The sequence below is a fragment of the Hyaena hyaena genome, unplaced genomic scaffold (assembly GCF_003009895.1).
Source record: "Hyaena hyaena isolate Hyena2069 unplaced genomic scaffold, ASM300989v1 scaffold_210, whole genome shotgun sequence".
NCBI lineage: Eukaryota > Metazoa > Chordata > Mammalia > Carnivora > Hyaenidae > Hyaena > Hyaena hyaena.
The window spans coordinates 515,861-527,432 of NW_024080841.1; the positions used below are offsets into that span (position 1 = coordinate 515,861).

At 41.4% G+C, this 11,572-nt stretch overlaps 1 protein-coding gene across 1 annotated transcript in view; it reads left to right on the forward strand.

The window, feature by feature from the left end:
* The window catches only part of CPNE4 (copine 4), a 476,281-nt gene that overhangs the window by 422,830 nt on the left and 41,879 nt on the right, over positions 1–11,572 (forward strand). Inside the window, exon 8 of the mRNA XM_039242236.1 lies at positions 7,020–7,118. Coding sequence (XP_039098167.1) covers positions 7,020–7,118 — 99 coding nt within the window. The remainder of the gene's footprint in view (positions 1–7,019; positions 7,119–11,572) is intronic.

The window sequence follows — 11,572 nt, forward strand, 5'->3', positions numbered from 1 at the left end:
TCTCTCTCTCTCTCTCTCTCTCTCTTTCTTTCTTTCTTTCTTTCTTTCTTTCTTTCTTTCTCTCTTTCTTTCTTTCTTTCTTTTCTTTCTGCATTTGGATATCTAGTTTCCCCAGCATCACTTGTTAAAAGGAATATCCTTGGGGCACCTGGGTGGCTCAGTAAGTTAAGCGTCCGACTTCGGCTCAGGTCATGAATGATCTCACAGTTCGTGGGTTCGAGCCCCACGTCAGGCTCTGTGCTGACAGCTAGCTCAGAGCCCAGAACCTGTTTCAGATTCTGTGTCTCCCTCTCTCTCTGACCCTCCTCTGCGGGTGCTGTCTCTCTCTCAGAAATTAAAAAATAAAAAAAAAATTTTAAAAATAAAAAAAGAGTATCCTTCACTGTGTATTCATGGTATCTTTGTTAAAAATTAGTCGACCATATATGTGTGCATTTATTTCTGGGCTTTCTGTTCTATCCCATTAGCCTACAGGTTTGTTTTTATGACAGTGCCATGCAGCGTTAAGCACTGCAGCTTTGTGATGTATTTTGGAATTAGAATGGTAGTGCATCCAGCTTTGTTGTTTTCTCTTAAGATTGCTTTGACTCTTCTAGTTTGATAAAATTCAACACGGTTTCATGATAAAAATGCTCAACAAATGAGATATAAAGGAATATACCTCCAAAGTACAGAGGCCATAGTTAACATCATACTCAATGGTGAAAATTGAAAGCTTTTCCTCTTACAGGAACGAGATAAGGATTCACCCTTTCTATTCAACACAGTACTGGAAATCCTTGCTAGATCAATTAGGAAAGAAAAGAAAAGAAAAACAAAAGATATATAGATAGGAAAAGAAGTCATAAAATTATCTCTTTGCAGATGACATGATTCCCATATGTAGAAAACCCTATAGACTCCACCAAAAAGAACTACTAGAATTAATACACAAATTCAGTAAACTTGCAGGATACAAAATTACTATGCAAAAGTCAGTTGTGTTTCTATATACTAACAATGAACCATCAAAAAAGGAAATTAAGAAAACAGTCTTATTGGGGTGCTTGGGCATCAGACTTCAGCTCAGGCCATGTGGGGTTCAGGCCCCGTGTCAGGCTCTGTGCTGACAGCTCAGAGCCTGGAGCCCGCTTCCAATTCTGTGTCTCCCTCTCTCTCTGCCCTTACCCTGCTCATGCTCTGTCTCTTTCTCTCAAAAATAAATAAACATAAAAATTTTTTAAAAAAGAAAGCAGTCTTAATTTACAATAACACCAAAAATAATAAAACACTTAGGAATAAACTTAACCAAGTAGGCTAAAAGTTGCACATTGGAAACTACAAAACACTGGCAAAATTAAAGGAGACTCAAATAAATGGAAAGACATTCTGTGTTCATGTACTAGAAGACTTAATACCATTCAAAATATCCATAATACTCTAATTGGTCTATAGATTCAATGTTGTCTCCATCAAAATGTCAATGGTGTGTTTTTGTTTTAGAAGTAGAAGAACACTCCTAAAGTTCATATGGAACCACAAAGTCTCCTTTATTTTAAATTCAGCTGACTATGAACTGATTAACTGTGACTATAAAATATTTCACTGCAACACCTAGATTAATGTTTGATTAAATAACCAGGGACTGTAGCCTAGCCAAGTTGACACATAAAACTGACCATCACAAAAGGCTAATGAACAATAAGTTGGCATATCTTTCTCCTAATGGGCTCAATGGAAACGTCCAATAAGAACAGGATGGCATAGTGCAGACCCACAAGACACACCTCTCCATGCATTTCACAGACCAAGCTAAGGACCCCAGAGACAATGCACACACTGCTGTCCATGCAACCCCTCGCATCGGAACAGTGAACAGGTTCTCTCTGTTGCTTGATGTGTTGATTGAGCTTCAGAGAATCCTAATCATTTATAGTTTCAATCACAGAATGGAGTTTTTTACACAGAGCAAACTAACAAGACCTAAATTCTGAATTTCTGCTTCCATTAAGAGGCAGTATGGTGTAACAGAAAATAGATCACCTGTGGCACCAGGCACCCGGATTAAAATCCATCTTTTTCACTTTCTGGGTGTCCAGTCAAGTCCCTTAACCTCTAAGCCTGTGAATGGCAATTACCTATAAATGGTAATAATAATATTGTCACTTCAAGGTTATTGTAAAGGACTAAAGACCATAAACTAAGTGGCACGAGTTCATAAAACATGATCAGTTAAGATATGCTATGAACTTCTTTTAGTTCAAAGCTTATCTAGTGTTAGCTGAGTGGTCTTGGGAAACTTGCTTTCCTTCTCTGTGTCTCGATTTCTTCATCTGTAAAATGAGCATAACAATATTCTGGGTATTAAATGAGTTGATACATATTTTTTCATATATAAAATTAATGTATATAAACTAAGTGCTCAGAATAGTGTCTGGTACACAGTAAACACTATATATGTTGTAATTATTATAATTTTCCATTTGTGTGGTTGCTGTGAAATGAGGAACACCTGGATTTTAGTCCCATTCCCGCACTGGGTGAACTCACAGAAGCTACTTCACTTCTCTGCCATCCTTTCCTCCTCTGTAAAATGAAGGGGTTGATTGGACTGTCTGTGGAGCTCAGGCAGTGTAAGATTGCATACTAAATTCCACTGAGAGATGCAGGGACTTGAGGAGGCTTCAGCCTCATAGAATCTCCAGCTGCTGATCTCTCACAGATCTGTCAAGGCTTCCTTATTGATTCACACCAAGAATCCTGCCTCGGTCTCGGTTTTTCTGCAGGGCAGTTGATCTGTTTACTCTGCACCAAGATGTGTTCCTCTGTCAGCTGCCTCAAAGCTGTCACAAGCCAGCTTCGTGGCAGGGAGAGATGGAAAAAGTGTTTTTGTTTTTCTGCTTCACTGTTTCTTCCTTTAAGGTCCCTTCTGAAAAAGGTCAAAACAGAATTCTGCATCTGCCATAATGAGAAGTGCTATCCAATTGAAGAAGCAGGGCCCATATAAGTGACAGGGCCTGTCCTGGGGAGGCCAGGATGAGAGTCTCGTCAAGCCTGACTCATCCTCCAGTCCGTGGGGCTTCAGTGGTCACTCCCTTCCTGCCCCTGAGAGAGAGCACATTACAAACATCCTGAATGCTGTGGTTGGCAGGTGGAAGGAGGGGACAGTAACTAACTAAAGCATGACAGGAAATCTAAGGCAAAAGAAGAGTGACATGTGGTTTTTGCCTAAGATTCTGTGACAGACCGATGTACTGGGTACACTCCCTCTTGCTTTTTCTATATTCTCCTCTGACTAGGGAGACAGGAAGAAGGGACTCCTAGCTCTTTCCCAAGGCTGCTTCCACTTCTCTCTCATGTGTTCCTGCCCCTTCATCTTTTTATCCGCTCTTCACCAAAGGTAAAAGAGTAGCTGAGCACCAGACTCAGGTGTCCCATGGTTGTATTTACTATCAGGCCACGGTATGAGCCTTAAAGACAGGGTCCCAAGAACTGCCCTTTCTTTCTGTGTCCAGGTCTGGGTCATTAATGTGTAAGGTGGGAGAGTCAGTAAAGAGGGACTGTCAAACAGGGAGAAAAGCACCTGGTTGTAAGTAATGCAGATCAACTGACAGTGTTCAACAACTTGATATTTACAATACATATTCTGAGTGATTTTTCCAAATGGCAGAATCATTGATGGTTCCCTTGGCCATTGGAATAAATGGGGTAGAACCTCATCCCACTTTCAATTAAAAAGGGAGTTCTTATCACTCCTAATAAACATTGCACTGCTTTTCATTTCCACCAGAAGGAGCTAAGCCTTTCATTGATGTTATTTTGCAACCTATACAACTCCAACTAACCTTAGCATCTCCAAGGTAGAAGAAAACTCAAAAGAACATCCCACCCAATCCTCTATAACAGTCTCCACTTGACTTTCTCTACCATGTTTTGGGGGTATAGTCCTGCAGTTTCTTCTTGAATATTTCCAACAATAAAACACTCACTCTTACACAGATGACTTTATTTCTGGACAGGTATAATTCTTTGTTACTGTTTTGTAACTTCCTCACAAAATTTGTGTCCCCCCTTTTGGGGTCAGACAAAGTAAATTGAAATACCTTTTTGTATGAGTGCTTTAAATGGTTCTCAGACTAAGTTGTGCTGTAACCATTTCAGTGGCTAAAAACAGCAGTGAATCCTTTCTTGTAGACACAAATGTCCCTCCTGGATCATCCGGGGGCTCTGCTGCACATTTCCCTCACTTAGAGACTAAGGTTGACATAACAGATACTATTTGCAGTTTACTTTTAGCATCTACCAATTGAGTAAAAAGGCAATGACCATAAAGTTAGTGCAAATTGAGTAATTGTTTCAACTGTATTTTAATTGTAATTCTCCAACTTCTTGGGGTTGAAGTTTCTTTCAGAATCTAAACAGGGTATCTTGAGTTCTAACTCCATTTATTCCAGAAATTGATACCATCCCCAGTGTGTCTGTGGGGTTCCATTCCTCGCAGTCATCTGTCTGGCTCTCCCTCCACAGCCCTTCTATCCCCAATTCTCAATCCCTGAGGACTATATCACACTGCAGTCTGATCTACTTGTCCCAAAACATGCCCCACTCCTTTATGCTCCAAGCCACCACCAGCATAATGCTTAATGGGTGGCAGATTTACTAGAGTCTTAGGAATAACAGGAGAAGAGGAGGCAGAGAGGGCACCTGAGGGGAGAGATACCCAAATGACTTGACCTTGAAAATTAGACCTCACAGTTTCCAAAGTTCCTTACCTGTCTCCTACCTCCCCCACCCCAATGCCAAACCCATCTTCAGCCCTCTGATGAATCCTTGCCTAATTTCTTCTCACCCTACATCCCAGGGCCCCATGTTTGTGTCTCTAGTTGCAAAGGGAAAATTCAACTTGACATTACTTTACTCAGCAGAGCAGTTGACTACCTTTGTCTTAACCTTTTCCATTTTTATTTATTCTAATACAATCTCCTTCATAACCAAAGGGCTTATTAATATGTTTTACAAGCAAAAGAATGATCTACCATAGCCTCCACGTTTAAAAGAGAAAGCAAAAGTTAAGAAATTAATTTTTCTTTAAGATGCCTCAAAAAAAATTCTTAGCAAATGCTTTTTATTCCAACCAACTTCATATTAAAGAAAATTTAAAATGCTGTACACATGGATTATAAAGGGTGAATTTGAGGATATCCAGGAAGTCAGATCATGAAAGCCCTTAGAAGACCTGTTAGCCTATATGTCTTTTTATTTTAAGCAGGAAATTAGCCTGATTGGTGAATTATGGGGGGTGGGAGGAAGAAAGCATAAGAGAGAGGGCAAGGAGACCGTCCAAGTGATGCAGGTGACAATGCTGGAGTCCAGCCATAGTTAGAGGACAGGACAGAATGCACAGGAGTTGGTGCGAGAGCCAGGGGAAGTGAGGTATCAGGAATGACATCCAGTTTTTTCTTTGTAGCAACTGGTTGAGTGTTGGCACAATTCACCATGACAGAAAATAAATGAGCAGGAATGAATGCGGTAGGGTGGGGGTGGGGGTGGAATTATGTTTGTTTTTGTACACAATTCATTTTAGGTCTGAGGCATCCTGCATATCAGTGAATAGTTAGGTCAGGTTTTTCAGGCATGACCAGCTAGTGGGGTCTGCATCCTGAGGAAGGACCAGGTTGCCTCTTAGAACCCCAATATTCCAGGGGAAACTTTGGAGTAAAAGGTCCCTTTTGCTGTCTTAGTCTTATTTGAGGTCTGGGACTCCCTCGGTATAAATCGCTAGCTTAAGATAGGGACATGACGTCTACAGTGCTTGAGACCTTATTCCATAGCCTGTACCCTGGGAAAAATGGAGAATTCCTTCTTCACCTATGTATGTATAACCAAACAGATGGAGGGCTATTGATTTAATCTGAGTCACTCTACAGAGTGTTGCTTGCATGCCCAGAATTTAACCTTAATATTGCTTGAAAGAACTTTCTTGGTAGAAGTGAGTGTCTTATGTGTGATGGATGCCTGGTATTTACCAGTGTGACTTACCTGTCACCATTTTCCACCTATTTTTCATATGCATACAGTTAAAGACTTTACTTGTTTGCCTTCTTATGCATTATTATTAGCATCATGCTTTTGTCTTCAGAAAAAAATAGGAAAAGAAAATGTGATTAGCATTGTCCCATTCAAATCATTAAACATAAACTGCCATTGTAGAAGCTAGACATGGAGTCAGGCATCAGTTTCCAGTTGTAGACCAGGGAGGCTCTCTGCCATGGGGAAAACACTGGAATTACAGTCAGGACATCTGCCTTCCCATCCCAGGTTTCCATTCATTAGATAGTCTGTTGGTAAGACACTCATATCCTCTTGGTCCTGTTAGCCTTATCTGAAAAATGGGCAAATTATTAGTCACTGCTGAGTCACAGGGCTGCTTTGAGAGATTATGGCAACAAGGCCAAGTAAAGACTCTAAAAACCCCTGGGAATGAAATCTTGCCATTTGCAACAGCATAGATGGATCTACAGAGCATAATGCTAAATGAAAGAAGGCAGAGAAAGAAAAATACCATATGATTTTACTCATATGTGTAATTTAAGAAACAAAACAAATAGAGGGGGAAAAGAGAGAGAGACAAAGCAAGAAACAGACTCTTACCAATAGAGAACAAACTGATGATTATAGGGGAGGTGGGTGGAGGGATGGGTGAAACAGGTGAAGGGGATTAAGAGTACCCTTACCATGATGAGCTCTGAGTAATGTATAGAATTGTTGAAATCACTATATCGTACACCTGAAACTAATATATAATACTGTATGTTAACTACACTGGAATTAAAATTTTTTAACTTAATTAAAAAAAAAGAAGAAGACTATAAAAACCAAAGGGATACCACATCCCAAATGCTACAATCCAAGAGTGCTGGGCTTTTGGCATCTCTCATCAGTTCTTCCTCATAAATTTCACACTGTCTTCAGCTACTGTGGATGCATTCTTATTATTATTATTATTATTATTTTGAAAAATCACTTCCTTTCTCTTGCAGTGCATAGTATGGGACTGGGACTCCAATGGCAAACATGACTTCATCGGAGAATTCACCTCAACATTCAAAGAGATGAGAGGAGCAATGGAAGGGAAACAGGTAGGTGGCCAACCACGCATGGTATTTCCTCACTCACTTCTCCCATGATGCATCCTTAACACCCTCTACACATGGAACAGCTAGAGGGGAGACATCAATATGTGATTAAATCTGACAAGTAGGGAGCATGGTGGGGTTTGAGTACTCAGATTCTAACACTACCCCGACCCAAAGCAACTAGTGTGACTTTGGATGAGGTACTGCCTCTGCGTGGCACAGTTTCTCCATCAGTAAAACAGAGAGGTCAGATGCGAATATTTCTAATTTCCCTTAGCTGTGTAGCCTTTGGCAAGTGACTCAATTTTCTCTGTACCTCAGTTGTCTCACTTAAAACACAGAGGTGATAATTGTATGTACCTAATAGAATTTTGTGAAGATTAAACGAGATAATCCATGAGTCCCTAGCATGCAGCTAGTATTTCCAAAATATCTCCTTCTCGTAGTACTACTCTTTCCATGACTTCGTGGCATTCACTACACATTTAGTGCTTTGGAAAAAATTATTGGATTCCTCCAAATTTTCATTATGGGCACTAGATTTTCATTTGGCTTCTCCATGTCACTGTCACACACTGGATACCAAGACATGTACCCAAACACTACCACATACCACAGAGGCATATAGGGCTTTCTTTGCACCACACGGAAACCTAAACTTCCTCTGCATTGCTCTCAAACATACATTCACATATCTATACACTGATCAGTCAGTTGCTGTCATCTGGACCCTAACCATGGAACTGCTGTTCTCACCTGTTCAGTGTTCACCTGCCCGATTTCCAGCCACAAAACCTGTACCTCTTTGCCTGATGGCTTTCTCTGGTGGCTGGAGCCTGCTCTGCCTGGGGCTCACAGGAGGCTGAAGTATGAGGGGAGGTGTAGCTCCTTCCAGAGAGTGGCCCTCAACAAATAACTCATGGGGGGCAGGGAGTGTAAATACCCAACTCTCTTGCCCCACAGGTGGCCAAACTCATTTCTATGCAGCTTCCCATTGGGAATAAGCCCTGGTGGCCAGAGGGGTGGCTGACCTGCACACCTTTTAGGCAGCCTCCACATCTCAGTTCCCTACTCTTCCATTAGTACTTCCTGCTATTATTTCCCAAATGAATAATTTACACTTAAATCCTTGCCTCAGGGACACTCAAACCAAAATACCTGATATTCTTACTCCAGCCCACTGTCTCCATGGAGCAGAAAAGAGTGACAGCTGACCATTCAGTGGTTTGAGAAAGGTTTTTGCCTTAGAGATAAGATCCTATACCTGGCCTGGTCAGAGATGCTGACTACAGAAGAGGTCACAACTCATTTTTCAAGTCTCTTCTTTCAGATATAAGGTCAAGATATACCTAGACCAGATAGGAATAAACTCACATTCTTGAGAACTGGAAGCTTAATCTAAATTAGACCGTTTGTTGAGTACTTACATTTGGTCTCAGAAATCAAGGGCAGCTTTCTTCATAACTCCCACAAAACCTGGTATATATGCTTTATTAAATATCCAGTATTGCAAGCAACTTGTCAAACACTCAGAGATCTTCACCACAAGTAGGCATGCAGAGTTTCAGGGCCTTAGTCAAAACTAACACTAAACTGTAAGTGTGGTCACACCCAGGATAACAAGGAAGATAGCCCGAGAAGTTGTGGCTCTGTTGAACCAGGCCCCACTGTGCTAATAAATCAATGAGTTATCAATACCACCTACTAGAGTTCTAAAAATTTTAATAAAGTTGTACGTTATTCTCCTCTACAAGTAGAAAGAGCCAAACCAATAAATGTGGGACACATTTTGTCTTTAGGATCCTACAAGGGTATTAAAAGCAAAATTGTGCACATATTATAATTTAAAAGTACCAAAGTCCAATGCTTTCAAACAAACAGAAATGAATCTTCAAGTTCCACTGAGGAAATGGATCATATGCTACAGTACTTTTCCATATTACTGAGATACCAGAAAGGTTTTATTTAGTCCCATCACTCAGCCCCATTTGGGTGCATTTACACTGTGGGAACTCTTCTCTTATTTACTGATGCTGCTAATATTTGTAAGGAACACCTACTAAGTGCCAGCCTTTAGGTGTCATGACCGTGCATCAGAGTACAATATAAACATGAATCAAACAAAAAATTAAAATGTAATTACAGCTTGTAACAAATGCTATTAAAAAATGAACCAGTTCAAACCAGTTCAGTAGAAAGGTATGGTATTGGAAAGATAATCTGAAATGGCAGCATTTAAGCTGAGGTCCCTTAAAGATGAAGAAAACCAACCATGTAACAAGCAAGAGAAAAGCATAGAGGCCAAAGACATCTTACATTACAAAGTCCTGAATGAGGAAAGTGCTTGAGGTGATTAAAGATATGCAAAGAAACCAGTATATCTGGAGCAGAGAGCATGCATGGGATGTGGTCAAAGACAGAAGCAGGGGCCAGGAAAAGCACATCCTAATAGCTCAAAGAAAGGAATTCCAATTTTCCTCTAACTGTGATAAGAGACACTTTGTGATCTCCAGGACAGGAGCCATGAGCTACATGTGAGTATTTTAGTCTCACTTTTAATCAATTAAAAATCAAGTTTCAATTTCAATTCCTGAGTCATACCAGCTACACTCCAAGTACACTATAGCCTCATGTGGCTACTGGCTTCAATGTTGGTTGGTATGAATATAGAATATTTCCACCATTGCAGAAAGTTCTACTGGACAGTGGTGCAAAGGGGTCCAAGTTAGAGAATGACATGACTGGTTTTAACTTTTTTTAAAAGATTACTCTGGCTACTGTGTAGAAAATCCATTATAGAGGGGCACCTGGGTGGCTTAGTCGGTTAAGCATCCGACTTTCGCTTAGGTCATGATCTCACAGTTAGAGGGTTCGAGCCCAGCGTCGGGCTCTGTGCTGACTGCCAGCTCAGAGCCTGGAGCCTGTTTCAGAGTCTGTGACTCCCTCTCTCTCTGACCCTCCCCTGCTCATGCTGTCTGTCTGTCTCTCTCTCTCTCTCTCTCCCTCTCTCTCTCTCTCTCTCCTAGAAATAAATAAAAAAATTTTAAAAATCCATTATAGAGAGAACACAGTGAAGCCAGTCTGCCAGAAGGCAAGACAAGAGGTGATAATGACTTAGGCTAACAAAGTGGTGATGGGGATGGAGAGAAGTGGACTGATTTAAGATGGATTTTGGAGACAGAGGCTAAGACACATTGAGGGTCTGGATATGAGGAGGATAGATGGGTAAATGTGAGTGCCATTTCCTGAGTAAGGAAGTCTTGTTTCAGGGAGGTTTGTGAGAAGTTCAAGAATGGGGTTCAGGACACTGGCACTCAGGGGAGAGGACTACCTGGAGATGTATTTTGGAGCCGTCAGTAAACAGAGGTAGTTAATGTTAAGAGAATGGAGGGTACAGAGAGAAGATAGAGGAGACTTGAACCCTGAAGAACCTCAGAAAGTAGAAACAGAGACAGAAAGAGGAGACATCCACTTTTAAGCTCCTTCCTGTGAGAGTCATGGTTCTGCAGGTGCTGGGTAAATTTGTGATTGACTTAGATTAATTCTTGGCCGGCCTTCATGAACAGCCTGAGCTCAAGGTGGCCAAAAGGGAGACTTGCAAGAACAAACAGGAGAGCCCCTCCAAGACCTCCCAGCAGAAGCATGTATTAATTGGCCAGGCTTTGGAGCGGGACTGACAGGTACCAACCCAGCTCCACTAATTGCCACCTGTATGACCTGAGCCTCATCTTTAGTCTACAAAAGTGAGTTGTAGGGAGAATTAAGTGGGATTGTAGATGTAAGGCACATAGCCCATAATTACCCGAGAGCTTTATCCTAAGGCAGATGCAAAATACGTAGATTTGGTTCATCAGCATCCCCTTCCCACCCAACAGGCGTGAAAGCCCCAAGTACCTGCAGGCTCTGACTCAGCTTCCTTGGAACCCTTGTCTGGCTGCACCAACCCCTCCTCCACTACTGGTCTGCCTTAGCCTAAGATGGCAATGGGTACCCTTTTCAGAGATTAGCATTATAATTTTTTTTAAATTTTTAAATGTTTATTTACTTGAGAGAGAGAAATGGGGAAGGGGGAGCAGAGGGAAAGGGAGACACAGAATCTGAAGCAGGCTCCAGGCTCTGAGCTGTCAGCAAGAGTCAGACATGGGGCTCAAACCCACATACTGCAAGATCATGACTTGAGGCAGAAGTCGAACCCTTAATCAACTGAGCCACCCAGGCACCCCTATCATTATAATTATTTTTTTTATTATTTTTTTTTACAAATAGTTTATTGTCAAGTTGGTTTCCATATAACAACCAGTGCTCATCCCCACAAGTGCCCCCCTTCGTGCCCATCCCTCCCCCCCCCACATCCATTAGTCCTCATTTCTTGTCAGCATTCAAGAGTCTCTCAAGGTTTGCCTCTCTCCCTTTCCCCCACCATTTCCCCCCTTCTTCTCCCCCATGGTCCTCAGTTA